Source organism: Staurois parvus, unplaced genomic scaffold (assembly GCF_062004578.1).
Source record: "Staurois parvus isolate SC_StPar_1 unplaced genomic scaffold, SC_StPar_1.0 ptg000025l, whole genome shotgun sequence".
Classification (NCBI taxonomy): domain Eukaryota; kingdom Metazoa; phylum Chordata; class Amphibia; order Anura; family Ranidae; genus Staurois; species Staurois parvus.
In genome coordinates, this window is record NW_028317821.1 from 4,151,130 (window position 1) to 4,174,017 (window position 22,888).

General features: G+C 40.4%; 1 protein-coding gene across 2 annotated transcripts in view; it reads left to right on the forward strand.

Annotated features, from left to right (window-relative positions):
- Positions 1–22,888, forward strand: part of KIF20A (kinesin family member 20A) — a 34,977-nt gene that overhangs the window by 6,573 nt on the left and 5,516 nt on the right. For both annotated transcript variants that reach the window (XM_089693938.1, XM_089693946.1), the window contains exons 2-15: positions 6,784–6,967; positions 7,906–7,995; positions 8,074–8,193; positions 14,744–14,882; positions 14,973–15,154; positions 16,121–16,256; positions 16,339–16,539; positions 18,694–18,805; positions 19,556–19,624; positions 20,932–21,075; positions 21,192–21,357; positions 21,442–21,606; positions 21,689–21,828; positions 21,903–22,005. In XM_089693938.1, coding sequence (XP_089550064.1) covers positions 6,809–6,967; positions 7,906–7,995; positions 8,074–8,193; positions 14,744–14,882; positions 14,973–15,154; positions 16,121–16,256; positions 16,339–16,539; positions 18,694–18,805; positions 19,556–19,624; positions 20,932–21,075; positions 21,192–21,357; positions 21,442–21,606; positions 21,689–21,828; positions 21,903–22,005 — 1,926 coding nt within the window. In that variant the 5' untranslated portion in view covers positions 6,784–6,808. The remainder of the gene's footprint in view (positions 1–6,783; positions 6,968–7,905; positions 7,996–8,073; positions 8,194–14,743; positions 14,883–14,972; positions 15,155–16,120; positions 16,257–16,338; positions 16,540–18,693; positions 18,806–19,555; positions 19,625–20,931; positions 21,076–21,191; positions 21,358–21,441; positions 21,607–21,688; positions 21,829–21,902; positions 22,006–22,888) is intronic.

The following is a 22,888-nucleotide window of genomic DNA, read 5'->3' on the forward strand; positions in this document are numbered from 1 at the left end:
AAAAAATTCAACTGGCATTGCTTCATTTTATCTAGATTTATAAGAGGCATAGACTTCCTAAGTGATTATGTACACTTGCTGTATATCCCAGAGCGGTTTAGGGATACCTGACGTAAAGACCTTTAGCATCGTTGGCCACCCTTTGGTCCTACAACTGCTTGAAGGCATTGGAAAAGTTATGGATAGTGCCCATCCATCCTTATTCATTACTTTGAAAAGTAGGCTGTAGGATTCCTGAATCAGCCCTTTTAGCCCCAATGCACTTTACTAAATTTATCTGAAAGAGCACTAAAGATAAATTTCTCTTAACATCTGTAAAGCCCCTGCTAACTTCATTTTTGTGTACACCACATATCCCTGATAGCCTACAAGTGTCAATGAGTCAACCCTAGAGCATTCATTCTTTAAATTTAGAGTTATTGTTGATCAACCTACTCTCAGATTGCTGTGGTTTTCAGATCCGCAGGACTGATACAACTTGACTTCCTGCTCATGTTATGGTTACTTGCAAATTCCTCATCTATCTTATACAAAACATATTGACTTTTCCCAGCTCTCTCCCTTTGAAAAACGGTGAAAAGAGAGCCCTAATTTAAGATATCTTTAAAATAATTAAAATGCTCCCAAAAGACCGGTTTCCTAAACATGCTTATATGGTGACGTGGAAAAAGGAGCTGGGTGAGCTTTCCTTGGAGACTTTGTGGACAGTTTGGGGTTGATTTACTAAAATTAGAGTGCAAAATCTGATGCAGCTGTGCATAGAAACCAAACCACTTCCAGGTTTTTTTTTTGTTTTTGTTTTTTTGTCAAAGCTTAATTGAACAAGCTGAAGTTAGAAGCTGATTGGCTACGATGCATGGCTGCAGATGATTTTGCACACCATTTTTAAGCAAATCACCCCCTTTTGGGTACAAGCCCACAAGAGCTTCATATGTACCACTTAAAAGGAAAATGCATCTAAAATCAAAATGTTAGTATCACACCCCTTTTAATCTACAGTAATTTATGTTGACGGTGTAGCTCAAAGGTAAGTATTTCATATCCTATTTTGTGGAATTGCTCAGGTATTGCACCTTTTTGGCAGGAAGTCAATTCTCTCCTCTCTACACTGACAGTTATATCTATACCATTAGAAGCACCTCTTATGACTTCCTATTAGTGGAGTGCAAAAGAATGTTTACAAAAATTAATATAGTATTCAACTCCAATGTAAGGTAAATAAAAACAAAACACGGGTTTCAGCTCAGATCCCAGCACATCAGTCACACCCCTCTGGCATGTTTCACCCATATTGGGCTTAATCGTAGAGGTCCTAAAACAATTGACATACATCCTTATGGCTAACAGGTATGTGAAAGTGGAAAACCCAAATACTCCTGCGCTTAGGGATGGACTCTCATAGGGATCACACAACGAATGTCTTGGAATATGCACGCCTTGCTGCCCTCAAAGAACCGGGGAGTCCAAAAGTACTAATAGAGAAAAAAAGAGGGCGCACCGGCCTTGTGCATTATCTTTTTAAAAGTATGTTTATTAAATGTAAAAGGTATTCTACTCACAAAAGTACATGAATATAAGCACATCATATGAGACCACTCTGTCCAATTCGCACTGCGTTTCATAATGGTGATGAGAATGATGGACATCCAAAATGGCTGACGCGTTTCGAGGACTAGCCTCTTCCTCAGAGCCTTGTTTTTCTTTATGGCTAACGTGTTTGATTACCGATTTTGAATGGAAACCAACTACTCCTACAGTGCAGGACCTATTGAAACGTACTGCATTATATAAGTGCATCATACGGAGCTTATTACAGCCAGATTACTTGACTCCTTGGATACATTTAATGATATCTGGAATACATGGGAGATGCCTACCTTATACAGTATAGACCCTCGCTTTACTCCTGATGTGGCTGTACTAAGTGGCCCTCATCTTTCCTTAACTGTTCTCAGTCTCTCCTAGACAACAAAGGAACACAATGCCTCTAAGTGTGTACTGTAGTAGTATTTAGTAAGAAGATAAGTAGAAACTCACATATTGGAAAGGTCTCCATCACTCGTTGATGACTTTGTTACATATTGCAACAATAATCCCTTTGGCCTACACTTCACATCTGATAGAAACCAAGATCATCTATCATTTTTAGATCTAGAACTCAGTCATGTTAATGGTCAGATAATTACCAAAAACTACACTAAACCTACCTCAGGAAACTCCTATCTACACTATCAGAGTTGTCACTATCCCACCTGGATAAACAACATCCACAGAAGCCAATTCTGCCGCCTCCGCCAGAACTGCACAAAATTGACTGATTATGAAAAACTCAGTGTTACCCTAAAATATTTGTGGAAAAAGGGTATCCCAAACAACTGGTAGATGAAGCATATACCTTTTTATCTGTCTGGTAAACCCAATAAAAATAGATCTGTTGAGGACCCCCCACCTCAGATTTACCACTAGATTCCATGGGAGACACCATAAAATGAGAAATATCCTCCAAAAACATTGGAACATTTTGCTACAAGATCCCCATCTGAAAGATGCTATGCCCCCTAAACCCATCATTGCATACAAAAAAGCCCCAATCTTAAGAACAAAGTAGCTCCTAGCAAATTAAAATCTGTTCGAACTGATCATGCACCCTTATTGTTCTCTACCCCCATCGTAGGCATGTTCCAATGTCGTAAAGCTCGCTGTAAAACATGCCATTTCATCCAACGTGGCCAAAAGGGCTTCCATCACAAAGGGAAATACCACAAATTTACTCCATTCTACAACTGCTCATCCTCCGTTGTTTACTGCCTCAGGTGCCCTTGTGGCCTCCTGTACATGGGCCACACCACACGTACCCTGCGTTGCAAGTTTGGTGAACACCGACGCCTGATTGAAGGGGGGTAAGGATGAGCATAGTGTCCCCTGCCATTTCTTAGATACCCACAATAAATCCACTGTGGGACTTCAGGTTTGGGTGGTCAGGATCATGCCCTGTGATCTCCCGGAGGTGGAGTGCTTCCATAGGCTTTTTGGATACATGTCCTTGACACCCTGTCCCCTACTAGCCTTAATGAGGAGTTGGAGATTGCCACCATAATATAACCTGTTTTCTGCATCACTAAGCATTTAGTCATACCATGTCCTCTGTCTGCACCTTGTTCCTACATGTGTGCACGTTCGGTATCTAACCGTCATTGTTCCAACGGTGGATCGCTTGATAACCTAGATATTGCCATGCCCCTCCATATATCCATTGCATTGCTGTGGTCATCATAGACTATGCAGTTTCGTTTACGACCCAATTTTTGCTCTGACATCCCCTATTGCCTACTCTATACGGGGCACCCACAACATATCATTATCCCCCTCCAATAAAATACCATAATTCTTTCATATACATGTATGTATAATTCTTTTACATGTAGATCCTTTTTTAGAGACACCAATTTTTATTGTATTTGTTTACCGGTTTTCCATTAGTGTTTTCTCTCACCCCCCTTCCCCCACTTCTTCTTTTTTTTTTTTTTTTTTTTTTTTTTTTTAATCTAAGTGTTTGCCAACACGCATTTTATACATATATATGTCTTCCTTCCCCTCTTCCTCCCCTCCCTTTCTGTTTTATTTTATCCATAATTTTTCCCCCTTTTTCTCCCAAAGTTCTTATTACTGTTGATAATATTTAATTATCTCTGTACATTATAATGATTCTATGTTTTCATGCGAAGCCTCAGTTTTTTTAGCTTTTTTTTATCACATGCATTGTATCCCATTGCCAGTGTATCCTCCTGATCACAGACAGCTTTCTTGCTACTCTGTGACTGTTCCCTGCCAATTTTCCCCGCCCCTGGCCCTGTCTCATCTCCCCTCTATCTACAAAAGGGTCTCTCACTTGCCAGCTCCTCCCTGCCTGATGAAAGAGCGTGCTGGGCGACGCTCGTCCCATGCATGCTCAGAAACACGTCGCACATTGATGCCGAATGTGACCGACCTCGGACATCTTGGAGACTCTGCCAGGCTTCACCACCTACGCTACACATATACAGAACCATCTGCTGGCGGACGTAGGCTATCTCCTGGTACAGTCACCCAAACATCTGGCATAAGACGTTTTACCTCTTCACTACATGAGACTGTTTTTAATTTCTAATATGCGAGTTACTACTTATCTTCTTATTAAATACTACTTCAGTACACACTTGGAGGCGCTGTGTTCCTTTTACCACAGAGTACACTTTGCTCCATTGGACAAGGAAATAAGTGATCCTCTGCTGATTTTGAATGTTTGCCCACTCGCAAAGAAATGATCAGTCTAAAAATTGAATGGTAGGTATATTGTAACACTGAGAGACAGAATAGCAACAAAAATTCAAAAGAAATGCATGTCTAACAAATGATGCACTGATTGCATGTTCATGAAAGAAATAAGTATTTAATCCCCTTCAGAAAACATGACTTAGTACTTGGTGGCAAATCCTTTGTTGGCAATCACAGAAGTCAGACGTTTCCTGTAGTTGGCCACCAGGTTTGCACACATCTCAGGAGGGATTTTGGCCCACTCCTCTTGGCAGATCCTCTCCAAGTCATTAAGGTTTGGTGGCTGACGTTTGGCAACTCGAACTTTCAGCTCCCTCCACAGATTTTCAATCGGATTAAGGTCTGGAGACTGGCTAGGCCACTCCAGGACCTTTAAAGTGGAGCTCCACTTGTCCTGTCAAAAAAATAAAAGTCAGCATCTACAAAAACTGTAGCTGCTGATTTTTAAAAAAACAGCCACTTACCTGTCCCTCGGTCCTGTGGTGTGTCCCCTGCAGCCAGTTTCACCTGCCGTCCTGGATTCCTGGAGCCGGCATCTTCAGTATGGGCACCTGGCTGTGACTGCTTGCGGCTTCACAGCCGGGTACCCACTGTGCATGCGCGAGTAGCATCCCTCTTCATGAATTTTCCTGTAGCCTTCTGGGACCTGTCGCATATCCCAGAAGACTACAGGGAGGGAAGGAGGGGAGGACACCTTCCGTTTCCAATCGCCTAGGCGGTCCGACCACAGTTGGTACCTGTCAAATTCGGGTACCCACTCCCCCCACCCCCCAAAGGTGCCAATCCTTAATAGGGAGCGGGGGAGCAGTCCTTAAAGCGGAGCTTCCTCTTTTGGGTGGAGCTCTGCTTTAATGTGCTTCTTCTTGAGCCACTCCTTTGTTGCCTTGGCCGTGTGTTTTGGGTCATTGTCATGCTGGAACACCCATCCATGACCCATTTTCAATGCCCTGGCGGAGGGAAGAAGGTTCTCACCCAAGATTTGACGGTACATTGCCCCGTCCATCGTCCCTTTGATGCGGTGCAGTTGTCCTGTCCCCTTAGCAGAAGAACAACCCCAAAGCAGAATATTTCCACCACCATGTTTGACAGTTGGGATGGTGTTCTTGGGGTCATAGGCAGCAATCCTCCTCCTCCAAACACAGCGAGTTGAGTTGATGCCAAAGAGCTCCATTTTGTTCTCATCTGACCATAAAACTTTCAACCAGTCCTGCTCTGCATCATTCAGATGTTCAGTAGCAAACTTCAGACGGGCTTGGACATGTGTTTTCTTAAGCAGAGGGACCTTGTGGGCACTGCAGTATTTCAAACCTTGTCGGTGTAGTGTTACCAAGTTTTTCTTGGTGACACTGGTCCTAGCTGCCTGGAGATCATTGATAGATCCTCACGTGTACTTCTGGGATGATTCCTCACTGTTCTCGTGATCATTGACACTCCATGAGGTGAGATCTTGCATGGTGCACCAGACCTAGGGAGACTGACAGTTGTTTTGTGTTTCTTCCATTTGCGAATGATTGCACCAACTGTTGTCACCTTCTCACCAAGCTGCTTGGCGATAGTTTGGTAGCCCAGTCCAGCCTTGTGTAGGTCTACAATCTTGTCCCTGACATCCTTGGACAGCTCTTTGGTCTGTGCCCTGGTGGAGAGTTTGGAATCTGATTGCTCCTGTGGAGAGGTGTCTTTTTATACAGGTAACAAAATGGGATTAGCAACACTCCCTTTAAGAGACTGCTTCTAATCTCAGCTTGTTACCTGTATGAAAGACACCTGGTAGCCAGAAATCCTGCTGAATGATGGGGGATCAAATACTTATTTCCCTCATGAACATGCAAATCAGTACATCATTTGTTAGACATGCATTTCTTTTGAATTTTTTGTTGCTATTCTTTCTCTCGGTGTTAAAATACACCTACCATTCGATTTTTAGACTGATCATTTCTTTGTGAGTGGGCAAACATTCAAAATCAGCAGGGGATCAAATACTTATTTCCTTCACTGTAATTTAAAGTATAACTATTATTATTGAAAGTAAAAGCACATCCTGAATTTTGGATTGACATCGGAACACTAATGGAGGCAAAATCTTCCAATGGGGACGTTAGTCTCCTTTACTGAGATATTTACGTGACTAAAGCTTTCATGGTCTGTTTTATTTGTGGTGATTTATACATCTTACTTGCTGGAGAGCTTCTGATACTGTTACTCCATGTTTCTTTTATCACCTGCATGTGATAATCTCTCATATCCCTTTTTTTTGCCAGTTTTTGTTTTCTGCATACACTTTGAAAATAAACAATAAACAAAGTGTTTGGACACCATAATATCACCAGGTTGAGGTACTGACACAGAGGATTCCAGAGTAGAAAGGTTTTGGCCTTAGCATTCTTTGAACACAGTACAATGATGTTGTTTTAAAAATCACTGATATTGCAAGTGTGTATATACATTAACACATGTATTTATTTCCCAAAGGGAAAAAACATTAACATCCCCCAACATGGCAACCAGTGTAATTTCTCCTGACCTTGGGGTGCTGTCCGATGATGAAGAGTCTCCAGTTTTTGAATCTACAGCTGCTGACTGTGCAGCCGGGATTCGCAAAGATCTTCTCGGTGAATTCTCGGTCATTTCACCAGGACTAGGACATCCTTCTCAGGTAAGTGTAAATATTTATTGTCTCATGCCTACAAAAAATGTGCATTTTTGTTGGTTGACCGAGTTGTTTGCTGTGTTTTTGTTGTGTTTTTGTTTTGTTTTTTCCTCCTCTTCATGATGTTGCAAGTAGTTGCCTGCATGTAAGGGAAAATTACTTTGGGGAAATAAAGCTGAGTGTTGTATTTAGTCGTCTGAACTTTAGGGAACATCTCATACAACATGGTTAGCACTTTAACCCAGTATTTTTTTTGGCTGGTAGACAAATGCTATTTATTTACTACTGAAAACCATTGATAGGTGTGTGTGTTTGTATTACCTGTTGCAACGAACTATCTCCTATAGCAGATATTCCATATTACTCTGCCACAGTTATCACTGATAAGTAGAAACATCTGGTTTTTAATACTTGGTATGATTTTCCTGACGTCCATTGAAGAGAAACTTAACATTGGAAAATGTCCTGACTGAATTGCTATGCCTTGTTTTGAGATGAGATTTTGTGTGGAGGTGGCCATCTTAGTAGATGCATGGCTTTTGCTTCCTTGTGTAAAAGCCTCCAGTAAGGAGAACAGCGAGGAAATGTCAAATGTCTTGACGCACCAGTCAGAATCAGTGGGGCCTTAGAGTCTCACTACGACACACAGCTATCAGGTTGTAGGCATACTCTTATGCAAAGATGTGCTATGCCGTTTTTTCCAGGAAAAAAAAGTTTTTGTGTTTTTAATCCTAGAGTACTGCATAGACACACTAAATATTCTATCCTAACATGTCAAATCCTCGCTTTTTGAGCTCAGTTCAACTTAAAGCATACCAGGAGTGATGTTTGTCTTGTTTTTGACTGCTTCGGTCAAAATAGGAAATTTAGCACTGACCTTTTTTTCTGCTTGCAGTATAGTTGTGATCTGTTTATATGTTACATGTTTTATCTATTTTTTATAGACTATACTTGATGAAGGAACTGACAAAGTAATGGTGTACGTTAGGATCCGACCTTTTGTAGATGGGGAATTGGATAAGAAAGAGGACCAGGTAAGATAAAACTGATCAGTTTGTTTTCTGTTCTGACTTTCATTATATGTATCTTTTACTTCATGTGTGTCCTTGCAGGGATGTGTGGTGGTAGAAAATCAGGAGACTCTGATCTTGAGAGCACCAAAAGATTCTTTCACAATGAAGAACACTGAACGTGGAATGGGGCAGAGTACCCACAAGTTCACCTTCTCTCAGGTAATGAGCTTTCCACTAGATGTGACGTGTATACTGCTCATGTCAATGTGTATTCATTTTAGGGTAGGAAGATTCTGGTAGTGGCAACTGAAAGGATAGGACAATGCATCTGCCAGGAATCCTACTGTGCCTTTCTGTGTCAGACAAACTTGGACCTCAAGATTCCTCCTAAGATAACTCCTTTACAGAGAATCCCTGATTTTCCGTGGCTTCCACTTCTTCCCCTTTTGCCACAGAAACTTTCTCTGATGCCTCATCCTCCCACATAAGGGAAGGAGAGCGCCCACTTTTGAATCCCAGACTAGTGAGAACTGATTTCAGTCCAAAAATGTCTGCCAAGAATTGCTCTCGACACAGTGGAAGAGAAATATTGTACCCCTGAAGCAGTGGAAATACCAGAGGCAGGGATTTATTTTTTTATTTATTTCATGTACTTATATAGCGCCTTCAATTTACGCAGCTCTTTACATATATATATACTGTACATTCACATCAGTCCCTAACCTTCAAGGGGTGTACAATCTAAGGTCCCTAACTCACATTGATACATAGACATACTAGGGCCAATTTAGACAGGAGCCAATTAACCTACCAGCATGTCTTTGGAGTGTGGAAGGAAACCGGAGTACCCGGAGGAAACCCACGCAGGCACAGGGAGAATATGCAAACTCCAGGCAGGTGGTGCCGTGGTTGGGAATCGAACCAACAACCCTAGTACTGCCAGGTGGAAGTGCTAACCATTTAGCCACTGTGCTGCCCATCTAGTATTTACATCTAGTATTACTCATAGGGGAGCCATTGCAGGTGGACCTCCCTACCTCATGAAGGAATCTGGAAGCCCCACATTGTCCTTCTCCCCATTTTTCTGCCTGTGAGAAGCTATGGCTTGCTGTGGGACAAAAAGCCTATATTTCAGCGAACAATGGCCACTCAGCTGAGGGGAATGTCTGCCTATGCCAAAACACCAAAGTGAGAGCATCCCCCAAAAATACACATGCCCTTTTTCTTGCTGCGCCTTAATGGAGAGAAGTCAACACGATTAGTGATTTTGGAAGGCAGGATGGCTGAGAGCAGATGGATGTTGTTGAGCTACATGGGCAAGGAATCCCTTTGCATGGGACACAAAATGGCCAACTGACCTGTCCCCTTTAAACACTGCCACACTCTGTATGTCACCCCATAAGTTGAAAAACACATGTCCTGAGGCTATCCTGTGCCCTAAAACACCACACACAGGGAAAACACCGTAAGCAGGTCTGCTTACAACTCCATAAACAGAGGCACTTACCAGTCCAGGATACAGTGGTGTTGAAGCCTGGATCCTTTCTGCCTAAGGGGTTTTTTTCTTTTCATCTGAATCAGGATGTTGTGTTGCCAACCTTTTTGTCTTCAGCTGGGTACACCATTTTTTTTTTTGTTTGTTTTTTTTTTTTTTAGTTCATCCAGCAGGATTCCTGTATTCACACCAGCAAGGTGAATGCAGGATTTCCCGCAGTCCTCCCAGTAGGCGTGTTGGTGCATTCTGAGCCATTCAGCATCAAGCTTCTGTTCAAGTTTGTAAGGGTACTGCCTGGTCTTCTGTTCACGTTTACAAAATTCTACTGGGTTGACATTTTTGTCTCTGAATATCAATTTTGGGTGAATTGGTCATGCAGCTTTTCCGTTTGGGGATTTGGGCTTGTGTGTCAAAACTACAATTGGACTGTTATGGTGTTTTTGCAACTTAAAACAATGAATCACAACGCTGTCCCCTTATTAGTGTGTGTGTGTGTGTGTGTGTGTGTGTGTGTGTGTGTGTGTGTGTGTGTGTATATACAGTGGGGATCGAAAGTTTGGGCACCCCCGCTAAAATTTTGTATTAATGTGCATAAAGAAGCCAAGGAAAGATGGAAAAATCTCCAAAAGGCATCAAATTACAGATTAGACATTCTTATAATATGTCAACAAAAGTTAGATTTTATTTCCATCATTTACACGTTCAAAATAACAGAAAACAAATAAATGGCGTCTGCAAAAGTTTGGGCACCCTGCAGAGTTAATATCTTGTACTGCCCCCTTTGGCAAGTATCACAGCTTGTAAACGCTTTTTGTAACCAGCCAAGAGTCTTTCAATTCTTGTTTGAGGTATCTTTGCCCATTCTTCCTTACAAAAGTCTTCCAGTTCTTTTAGATTTCTGGGCTGTCTGTCACGCACTGCTCTTTTAAGGTCTATCCATAGATTTTCAATTATGTTGAGGTCAGGAGATTGTGAAGGCCATGGCAAAACCTTCAGTTTACGCCTCTTGATGTAATCCCCCGTGGATTTCGAGGTGTGTTTAGGATCATTATCCATTTGTAGAAGCCATCCTCTCTTTAACTTCAGCTTTTTCACAGATGGCATCAAGTTACCATCCAAAATTTGCTGAAATTTTATTGAATCCATTTTTCCTTCTACTCGTGAGATGTTCCCTTTGCCACTGGCTGCAACACAACCCCAAAGCATGATTGATCCAACCCCATGCTTAATAGTTGGACAGAGGTTCTTTTCATTCAATTCTGTGCCCCTTCTTCTCCAAACGTACCTTTGCTCATTACAGCCAAAAAGTTCAATTTTAACCTCATCGGTCCACAGAACTTGTTTCCAAAATGCATCAGGCTTGTCTATATGTTCATTTGCAAAGTTCAAATGATGATTTTTGTGGTGAGGACGTAGAAGAGGTTTTCTTCTGATGACTCTTCCATGAAGACCATATTTGTACAAGTATCTCTTTATAGTGGAATAGTGTACCACAACTCCAGTGTCTGCCAGATCTTTCTGGAGGGATCGTGCAGTCAAACGTGGGTTTTGAATTGTTTTTCTCACAATCCTGCGAGCTGTTCTGTCTGATATTTTTCTTGGTCTTCCAGATCTTGTTTTAACTTCCACTGTTCCTGATGACTGCCATTTCTTAATTACATTCCGAACAGAGGATATTGACATCTGAAAACGCTTTGCTGTCTTCTTATAGCCTTCTCCAGCTTTGTGAGCGTCAACTATTTTCAGTTTCAGTTTTCTAGACAACTGCTTAGAAGAACCCATGGTGCTGATTGTTGGGGCAAGGTCAGATGAGTCTGGGCATTTAAAACCTTTGAGATTGACATAACCTGGTCTTCCCAGACGATGACTGAGAACAATCCATGACACTGGCAGGTCTCAGCTTTGCAAAGGGGGCAGTGCATGCTATAAATTCTGCAGGGTGCCCAAATTTTTTCAGACGCCATTTTTTGGTTTTCTGTTATGTTGAAAGTGTAAATGATGGAAATAAAATCTAACTTTTGTTGACATATTATAAGAATGTCTAATCTGTAATTTGATGCCTTTTGGAGATTTTTCCATCTTTCCTTGGCTTCTTTATGCACATTAATACAAATTTTTAGCTGGGGTGCCCAAACTTTCGATCCCCACTGTGTGTGTGTGTGTGTGTGTGTAACGTAAACAGAATTTAAATAAAATAAGTATACATAAACTGTGCTTCAGTCATAAAATATTGATAGTGTTATGTGCTCATTTTGAAAGAATTTACCAGGCCCTGGCCTCATGAAGGTTGTGAGCCATGGCTCTGCATCATACATTAACCACTACCTCCCCCCCCCCCTCCTGACCATGCCATTTTTTGCATTATGGTGCTGCGGTACTGTAACTGACAATTGCGCGGTCATGCACCCAAATTAAATTTACGTCCCTTTTTTTTTTTCCCCCCGAAAAGAGCTTTCTTTCTGTGGTATTTTCTTGCCTGTGCATTTTTATAAAAAAAAAGACCGACAATTTTGAGGGAAAAAAAACTAGATTTGTTTGTACTTTTTTCTTTTAACCACTTCCTGCCTGACCTACAATTAAAGTGACGGCCGGGCGAGCCTCATGAATTTGGGAGGGCGTCATATGATGTCCTTCCCGGATCGTGCCTTGCGCGTGTCCACAGGGCCGCACTGTGGCGAGATCTGTCACCGGCTGTGTACCTCGGACACGGCCGATGACAGATCTGTGTACCAGCCCCGTTGCCAGTACCATGTGACCTGCTGTGACCAATCACAGCAGGTCACATGACAGTTGTAAACCATGGATGGCTTCCTTTCATGCCAATCGTATACAAGTGTGTCTAGCTGTGAATGGTCACAGTGATCACAGGCTGGGCCAATCACAGCCCATCTGTGTCATGTGATTAGCTGTGGCCAATCACAGCTAATTACAACAAAAAACCTGAATGAATGGATTTCATTCGGTTAAATGCTTGCTTAAAGCAAAGAAATTCTTTGCTATAAGCAATCAAATTGTGCAAAAAAAACAAAATACTGATCACTTCCCCAAAGTAGTACAATGTTACTATGGTAACATTATACTACTTTGGTCATAGCACAATATGAAAAAAAATCTTAAAGAGAAAAAAAGTTTTTTTTTTTTTTTTTTTTTTTTTTCTTCCCCGCACTGTCACCTGTCAGTGTCCCTGATCACCGCCACACCAGTTATGATGATGCTGTACTGGACTGGTGACAGTATGTAAAAAAACAAAATTGAAAAAAAAATTTAATTCATTTAAAAAAAAAAATTTAAAACTCGCCATGCCTCTTATGAAATATGTTGGACTGTCTAGTTTGCAAAAAGGGGTCATTTGGGGGATATCTGTACTGTTCTGACATTTTTGAGCCTCAAGAAAATGGATTGGCTGTCAGTACTTTGGGATTGATCAATTTCAGATATATCCCATAGTTTGTGAACTCTATAACTTTCCTACAGACTAAATAATACTGATTTGGGTTATTTTCACTAAAGAAATGTAGCAGAATACATCTCTGCCTAAATTTATGAAGAACAATTATTTGCAAACTTTTATAACCGAAACAAACTTGTGTTTTTTGAGGTTTTTTTTCAAATTTTTTTTTTTTTTTTTTTTTTTGCTAATTTTAGCAAAAATAAAAACCCCAGTGGTGATTAACTACCACCAAAATAAAGCTCTAGTTGTGTGAACAAAAATGCTAAAAAAAATTTAGTTTGGGTACAGTGTTGTATGACCGCGCAATTGTCTTTCAAAGTGTGAAAGTGATGAAACCTGAAAATTGGCCTGGGCAGGAAGGGGGTAAAAGTGCCCGGTATTGAAGTGGTTAACCATTTCAATACCGTGCAATTTTACACCTTCCTGCCCAGGCCATTTTTCACGTTTCAGCGCTCTCACACTTTGAATGACAATTGCGCGGTCATACAACATTGTACCCAAACTAAAATTTTATCATTTTCTTCACACAACTAGAGCTTTCTTTTGGTGGTATTTAATCACCGCTGGGGTTTTTATTTTTTGCTAAATTAACAATATAAGACCAAAAATTGTGAAAAAAAAACACGTTTTTCTTTCTGTTATAAAAGTTTACAAATAAATAATTGTTCTTCATAAATTTAGGCCGAGATGTATTCTACTACATGTCTTTGAAAATAACCCAAATTAGGATGTATTATTTAGTTTGTAGGAAAGTTAAAGAGTTCACAAACTATGGTATATATCTGAATATTGATCAATCCTGAAGTACTGACAGCCAATCTAATTTCTTGAGGTCCAAGAATGTCAGAATAGTACAGATGTCCCCAAATGACACCTTTTTGCAGAGTAGACAGTCTGATGTACTTCATAAGAGGCATGGCGAGTTTTTGAAGTTGTATTTTTTTTGTCATAATTTTTCGGAAAATGAAAAAATTAATATATTACTATATTTTTTTTTTTACATACTGTCACCAGTGCAGTACAGCGTCATCATATAACTGGCATGGCGGTGAACAGGGACACTGACTGGTGACAGTATGAAAAAAATATATATATTTTTTTTTTTAATTTTTTTATTTTTAATTTTTTATTACATTTTTTAAATTTTTTTTTAAGATTTTTTTTTTTTCATATTTTACTATGACCAAAGTAGTACAATGTTACCATAGTAACATTGTGTTAAAAAAAAAAAAAAAAAAAAATACTGATCACTTCCCCAAAGTAGTACAATTTGCTTATAGCAAAGAATTACTTTGCTATAAGCAAGCATTTACCTGAATGAAATCGATTCATTCAGGTTTTGTTTTTTTTTTTTTTGTGCTTAGCTGTGATTTGGTTACAGCTAATCATATGGCATGTGATTAGCTGTGACTATTCACAGCTACACACTAGTATACAATAGATGGCATGAATGAAGCCATCCATTGTATACAACTGTCATGTGACCTGCTGTGATTGGTCACAGCAGGTCACATGGTACCAGCAACAGGGGCCGGTACTCAGATCTGTCATCGGCCGTGTCCCAGGTACACAGCCGGTGACAGATCGCGTCGCTGCGCGGCTCTGCATTAGCGCAGACTGCGCATGTGCGGGAGCACGCCAAATGGCGTGCACCCGGAATGCCGAAGCACTTTTGAAGCCGTCAAACGGCCATTGGCCGGGCGGCTAATGGTTAAACATGTCCAGTAAAAAAAAAAAAAAAAAAAATCAAATGTCATAAAAAGTACTTCTGCTGGGTGGGAAGCTGTTAAAATATTGGTCAAAGTTTGTTTTTCTCATAATAGATTTTTGGGCCAGAGGTTGATCAGAAGCAGTTTTTTGATGGGACTATGAGGCGAGTGGTGAAGGATGCACTTAATGGACAAAACTGGCTGGTTTATACATATGGAGTCACCAACTCTGGCAAGACTTATACCATACAAGGTAGGTTTACATAAAAATACATGTTGAATCTATGGGATTTTTCTTAATAGTCATATTTGATGGAAATTTCTGTTCTATTTTTCTGTGTAGGAACAAACAAAGATGGTGGCATTCTTCCTCGGTCCATTTCCCTCATCTTCAACAGTGCTCAGGACCGTCTATACAAAAGCTCTGACCTCAAACCTCTCTCCAATGAAGTTATTTGGCTAGAAAGCAAAGAAGTGCGGCAGGAAGAGTTAAAGAAGGTCTCCTTACTTTCTAATTTACGAGAGGTTAGTGTACTTGTACTGAGAAACTATTTAAAGCTTGACTCCATCCAAACGGGTAAATACAAAGAAGAAATGTGTTTTGTATGGGAGCTGCCTTACCTGCCAAAGGACTTCCTGAGGCTTACACAGATCTGCCATACAGCACAGCCCTGTCTGACAGAGCCAGAGACCCAATTTTCATCTGCTGCATTTACATTTTTTTTACCCACTCCAAGCCTGTGAATGGACCATGAACAGAGAAGCAACAGACTGATCAGCTCACATGTCACATTCCTATCAGCATGTTCATTGCACTGCAGCAGAACTTATTGGCTGTTCATGCCTTTGTTCCCTCTTCTAATTGAAATGTACAGGGAGTTGTAAAATGCTGGTACCCAGTCAAATTCACGTACTTGCACTGCTTACATTAAAAAAATTGTTGATATATTTATGTTTGAAGTTCACCCTAGAATTAACCAATAAACAGTCATATGACATTTGTACCTTGATGAAGTATGACTTCTGTCCACACTATGGTTGACTAGCAATCACCATTGACACTGCTGGATATTTTACCAATGACAACTTGCAACTCATGGTGTTACTCAGTCTTTCCATGTTATCTTTGTTTTGTGTTTGCACAGCCTGGCTAAAAGAAATGCTTCCTCTCTTTTTATCAAAGGCAAAGACCGCTTTGGAGGAGCTGAGCGACATTTTTTGTTTTTCATGGTGGTGCTGATAAATGACTAGTAGAGCATGGACATAAGTCAAACATGATACTATGCGTTTATCACAGTACATGTTGTACTGTATATGGCTGTTTTATGTTCATAGAGTAATTGTAGGGTGTCTGTCAGCTACTACTATACCAGAAATCGTACTATGTACATCAAAGTGGCATATTTTTATGGAATCCTTAATGAAGTAGAAATTTTTCTAAGTTTTCCTTTTTTTTTTCTTTTCTTTTTTCTTACCCACTGTCTGCTGTAGGAAGATCTTATGACACCAATGAAAAGGAGTGGTGGCAATGAGTCCCAACTTCGGGCTGCCACAAGTTTGAGCTTTGACAGTGGAATTGGAGGACTCTCTTCAAGTCATGCCAATCATACCAGCATTCAACTAGAAGGTAATCTAAAATTTCATGAAGAATGTGCTTTTAAGACATATACAGGTATTTTATTTTTGACTGGTGATTTCTTACACTTTAGAGACATGCTCACGATGGGGTGAGCAAGATGCCATTTCACTTCAGGAACCTTCTTATATTCAGCTGTCCATTTGGGTTTCCTACTTTGAAATTTATAATGAGTTTGTCTATGACTTATTGGAGACTGTGTCCTCTGGCCCAAACCGCAAAAGAACAACACTGAGGCTGTGTGAAGACAGGAATGGAAACCCCTATGTGAAAGGTAAGGCTATACAACATCCTATATTTAGGAGTGTTCCTGCTTGGTCAAGAAGCTACAATTAATGCAAGGTCTGCTTATTTATTTTCCCCAATTGCACTTTTCTAAAATGCAGTAAATATGGAGGGAGGAACCATGTAGCTGATTAAAAAAAAATAAATAAATAAATGTACTTGCCTTTTCCCTGTTTGTCTCTGACACCTAAGCGAGGGTGGTAGTAAACCTACTTTAATTTTTACCTACAGGTAAGCTTGGAATCAAGCTTACCTGTAGATAAAGTGAATATCTTCTAAACATGCACTGTTTAGGAGATATTTGGGATTTTTTATTTTTAGCTGGCATGCCGTTCCTTCAGAACACTGCCGAGGCCTGTGACTCCCATGCACATACGCGGGCGTGACGTCACCGTGGCTCAGCCTGTCAGATGGCCGGAGCTCGCGAATCCAGAAGGAAGACTGGGAGAAAATGGAAGCCTTCACAGCGGAGATGGCGCGTGCCGCTGGAGGGCTTAATTTTAAGGCAAGTTTTACATAATGTGCTAATATGATAGGCATACTATCACATTATGCCATTTATGTGGTTTACTACCGCTTTTAAAATTGGGCTGCTTGGCATTCCCTGGGATTTTGTTGGAATCATTCCCTGAATCTTTCTTTTAATAGCTTGAGTAGTTTAGAAAAAAAAAAAATGTGTGCGAATACAGACAGCTTATTTTTTGCAAACTATGGAGTCAGCAGCTAATTTTTTAAATCTAGATGGTAAGCATTGTAAATAAGAATCTAACATGTTCAGGAAACGGCAGCCCCCATGTTTCTCTAAACCGTTTACATTAACTTCTTCCCTACTGCGCTATAGCCGAAAGACTGCTACAGCGCGGTTGTCTAGTTCTGGGACGACATTCATGGACATCGTTCCAGAACGCGCACCCTGCGCCGCCGGTGATTGCTGTGTCCTACGGACACAGCTGATCACGTGATACTGTAAACGGCCAATCACAGCGGCCTTTTACCACGTGATCAGCTGTGTCCAATGACACATCAGAATGTAAGTGTTCAATCCAAACGCACACGTTCCTGCGTTAAAAATGGCTTTGTGTATAAGTGGGTACTGCACCGACTGTCGGCTGGAACCGAACAGAATCAGCAAGGGAAAATGTCATCAGCACACTGAGGATCACCAATATGGGTCCAAAAGTTCATGCCTGATGAAGGGTCCCTGCGAAACTCTGAAACGTTGCCTTACTGTAACTATGTGATCGTTCATTAAAACTTTTGGACCCATATTGGTGATCGTCGGTGTGCTGGTGACATTTTCCCTTCCTCAATGACACAGCAGATCACCTAGTAAATACGGTTGCCGGTCATCGCCTGCACTTTCCTCGCGCCGTCACAGCATGAGGAAAGTACTGCCGATAACCGGCAATTGTCAGAGAAGTGATCGGCACTAATCACCAGGGCACTGATGATCAGTGCACAGCAGTGCTGCATCACCAGTGCCCATCAATGCTGCCTGACAGTGCAGCCTCATCAACGCACATCAGTGAAGGAGAAAAATGACGTTTCCAAAATTTTATAATCGAAATAAACTTTTTTTTTTTTCTTTTTTTTTAGTGCAAAAAATAAAACACCTAGTGGTGATTACCACCAAAAGAAAGCTTTATTTATGTGAAAATAAAAATGATAAAAAAAATTCATATCGATACATTGTTGCGTGACCGCGCAATTGTCATTCAAAATGCGACAGCGCTGAAAGCTGAAAATTGGCCCGGGCTGGAATGGGGTAGAAGTGCCCAGTAGGCAAGTGGTTACGCTGGCTTTCTGGGCCTGTGTGTTTTTGTGATTAGTGTGTATTTGCCTATCACATTTGCTGGTTGCACTTCTTGTTTAGTAGTGCTACACAGTGATATTTCTTTACAGCTCTCTGTGAGGTCTGCTCTGATTCTTTGTAGCTTATTTTGAAAAGCTTGGCAGTTCTATTAAGATGCATACGTCCATTAGTATCCACAAATTTTTGACGGTTTGCTACAATCCTAAAAATATAATGGGAAGTCCTGTGTCAATAGAATACATCCGATATGGTCGCACAACTGTTCTAATCTTTTCAACCTATATTCTTTAAAAATGAATTAGTGTTTACCTTTACAAATGTTTCTCACAGACCTCAACTGGATTAATGTACACAGTGCGGATGAAGCTTGGAAAGTGCTGCGAGTTGGAAGGAAAAATCAGAGCTTTGCCAGCACCCATATAAATCAGAATTCCAGCAGAAGGTATGGTAAAATGTCAGCTAAATATTGGAAATATTTGTACTAAAAAATCATCTAGAGATCTTGTCATAGAAAAGATGTTTGAAGCTAACCTTTATAGCAATGTCATCAAACTGTACACCAGAATAAAATGGCTCTTAATAGGTACTGGTGTGATATTAAGATTTTTGTGTACGTGGCACTCTACACCCATAGTGTGTTTACTGTATGTTTATTCATGGAGCAAATAGGTTTTCAAGAGAAGGTGGACGCACAGTTTGTTGAACTCACCGATGTGTTTTGCCCATCTACTAAGCAGAATTCTAGATCAGCCAGAAAGGGTGGAAATTTATATACACATAACACTCACCACTTAAACATATAATTTACAACACTTTATGCCGTTTTATTCTAGTGTGTGTGTTTTTAACTTACAACTCCCAACTAATATTAACAGTGGTATGTGCAAATATTTCCCAAAGTCTGAAGTGAAAACTAAACAATGTGTGCCATTCCAAGCTATTGTACTATAAAATGTCCAATCATTCATGAGAGCATTTTTATAAAACAGTAATCTGCCGTTCATCAAACATTCGCTGCATTTTCCAGGTGCATTTATTGAGTAATTAACCAGCAGTGAATATTTTTGACCGTCACATTCACTGCTTTATAAATATACCCCTAATTTATTACATAGTACAAGTGTGTATTTGTTTATACGTATTCTTCTTAAAGCCAATAACAACTTGCTGTTTTTTTTTGTTTTTCTTTCAGTCATAGTATCTTTTGCATCCGGATCCTTCACTTGCAGGGGAAGCATGATATGACCCCAAAGATCAGTGAGTAAGTATATGAGCGCAAGTCCAGAGGTTGGACCTTTTAAAAAGAAGACTCTTAAGATTAGAAATATGAAAACTTCCCTTGATGTCTTTAAAGCTCATCTTGAGGCACAGTTATTTTTGTGAAAGTGATACTAATCCTAAAAAAGTTTACCTTAATGCATTGCTTGCATTAAGGTGAAAAACATTTTCTATTTGTCTGTGCTCCCCCTTCCCTGTGTGAATGGTGAGAGGAGAGAAGAGGTCAACGCTGTGCATGGCTGCATCCCCCCCCCCCCCCTTCCTCTTCACACAGGCTTTGGCCCTAATTGCTGTCAATCAAATGTAGTGAAGAGGAAGTAGGGGGTGGGGCTAAGTCTCGCTGTGTGTGTGTCTATGGAGCTCGACTCCATAGACACATAGGTAGGGAGTGTGCACGCAGTGTGTCTCCTTTATAGCAAGCAGCGTGCTATGGGAGACACACAAAGAAGAGGATCAGCTGATATCGCCGGCGGGAACCCGAGAAGAGGATTGGGGCCGGTCTGTGCATAACCACTGCTCAGAGCAGTTACGTATAACATGTTTGTTGTTTTTAATTTAAAAAAAAAAAAATTGCAGATTTTAGTAACACTTGAACCTTTTAATATTTTTTGAACTTGTGTTAAAACTAATTTTTCCTCTTGCTTTAGGGAGCTCTGTGTGAGCTCCAGTAAGCCCTTTTGGAATGTACAGAGGGAGACTGACTTCAGCTCCCTGCTGCATTGGGGTGGGGTCTATGATGAACCCCAGTTCTGCTGTTGTGACTCTGCCTTTTCCCTCTGCTGTGCCATTCACAAAGTACAGCTTCAACGTAATCCACTGCACTTTCCTTTGTGAATACATCTGCTGTATATTCCAGCAGCACTAAGTGGAGCTTACTGAGAGTTTATAAAGTAAAAAAACAAAAGTGAGTTACAAAGTATTAATAATGTACCTGGATTTGGGATTTAAGATGCAAGGTCTCTTTTTGAAAGTTTAATCACTTGCTTTGCTGTTGGTGTCACTGACAAGCATGTGTATGGGGCATCTTGTCAGTAGCAGCTCTTTTATATATTTGTTCTGGAAGGTAGGGGAGGGGGGTTCCCTTTTACAGGAAAGAGAAGTTTTTGTTTTTTTAATTTTGGTAATTGAGATGGCATACATTAAAACTATTGATAAATACCAATGTTTTCAGCCATAGTTCAATTCTGTTTCTCCCATGTAATAAGACATTAAAGCTTCAGGAAACTCTACCTTTAATGTAGATCTGTTTGTTAGCCTGACTCTTCAATGTAAGAATGTGTTTTCCTGCAGGCTGTCTTTCTGTGATTTGGCTGGATCTGAGCGATGCAAAGATCAGAGAAGTGGGGATCGGCTGAAGGAGGCCACAAATATCAATACATCTCTTCATACTTTGGGCCGCTGCATCAGTGCCCTGAGACAAAATCAACAAAACAAGTAAGTGGCTTTTATACAAGGTATGAACACTGAGTGTTTCTGCAGTTTTGCTGTTTAGCCAGTAGAAGTTAATTTTACTATCTTAGTCATCTCTAACAAAGTTGTTCTTATCTAAGGCAGCGACAGAATATGGTTCCGTTCAGGGACAGTAAGTTGACTCGGGTCTTCCAAGCCTACTTTACTGGCCGAGGAAAGTCGTGTATGATTGTGAACATCAATCAGTGTGCTTCCACCTATGATGAGACACTACATGCTATGAAATTCTCAGCAATTGCTAGCCAGGTATTAGGGTGTTCTGGGTGTGTTGCCAGTTTTCCTCTTTTGGCCAATTGTTCTAAAAATATATATATATTTTTTTTTCCTTAGCTGGTCCAAGCACCTCCTGTAAAAACGAACCTGCCCACTATTCAGTCTCTTATCAAAGAGAGCAGTATTTTAGCCAATCGCAGCTACACAGATGATGAAGATGCTGCAGAGGCTTCTGATGAAGAAAGTGATACTGAAACTGATATCACAATGTTTAATAAAGAGGTTTGTTACAGACAGGCTTTTCTTTAAAGCAGCTGATTAAAAAAAAAAAAATGCTTACATGCGCGCTGATTCTGTCTGTTAGGAGCTGCTGCAAGTAATTGAGAACGTGAAACAGCTTGTAATTAAAGAACGTCAGGAAAAACTGTCCATGGAAATGACGATTAGGAAGGAAGTCTGTAATGAGATGATGGAAATGATGCAGCAACAGAAATCTCAATTCAGGTAACGCTATTTATTGATTCAACCCTTGACTTGTGTTGTACAAAAACTATGCTAAGTTGCTGTTTTATCTGAAGTGAGTCCATGGAAGATGAACGGGAGCTGTTGGAAGAGATGTATGAGGGAAGGCTAGAGAACCTAAAGGAGTCACTCACACACTATTACAAACGAGAACTGCAGGTAAATTCACGATACATTTTATTTTAATTTTTTTTTTTTTAAATGCCTTTTATTGCAACGTTTGGTTGCTTTAATGTGCTTGGTTTACAGGATCTTTGGATCATCAGACCATAATATTGCATACTTGGTTTTTCTTGCATTATGTCTTGGGATCTTTGCACATTATACTATAATGTTATGCTTCTTTTAAGTACTTGGGTTAGCATATGTTCTCTCTAGAAATACCATTACATTACCAAGAAGTTCAAAGAAACCACTCCCTGCGCTCTACCCTATATCCCATTTTGGCTCATGAGAAGGTGTTGGAGCTCTGACTAGTAGATGCTCAGTCATCCAAAATCGTCAGCACTCGACAGGATATTAAAGATATGATGCATCAATAAAAGTTTCATATCTTTAAAACTATTTTGGATAATGGATAAGAAGTTTTCTGTAAGATGCTCAACTGCTCAGAAGATTCCATCCTATTTTGGGGTGTACAACCAATGCCAGTCTTTACAGTACAGTAGAGGCAATTTTAATCCAGTTGGCAAACCATCAAAAAGGCATTAGTTTTAATTTAAAAAGATCACATTTTAAAGTGTTACTAAACCCATAACTGTAAAGTCAGTCTGTATATGCAGTAAAGCATGCTTGTTATACTCACTGTGGAACCTAAGGGGTAATCCTCCACATTGTGTAATAAAGACTGTATGATCCTGACTTCTCTGATACTCCCCTTCTTCCAGCGTCCCCCTCTTATCTCCTGATAAGACATATTGTGTGGAGTCACTCTGCACATGTTCTGTTTGGTGTGTATTGCTAGAGGTTTTTTTTTTTTCCCCCTTGGGAAAGTGCATGTGATCAGCCTAGGCCCAATCAGCACTGTCCAGACTGAGGTAAG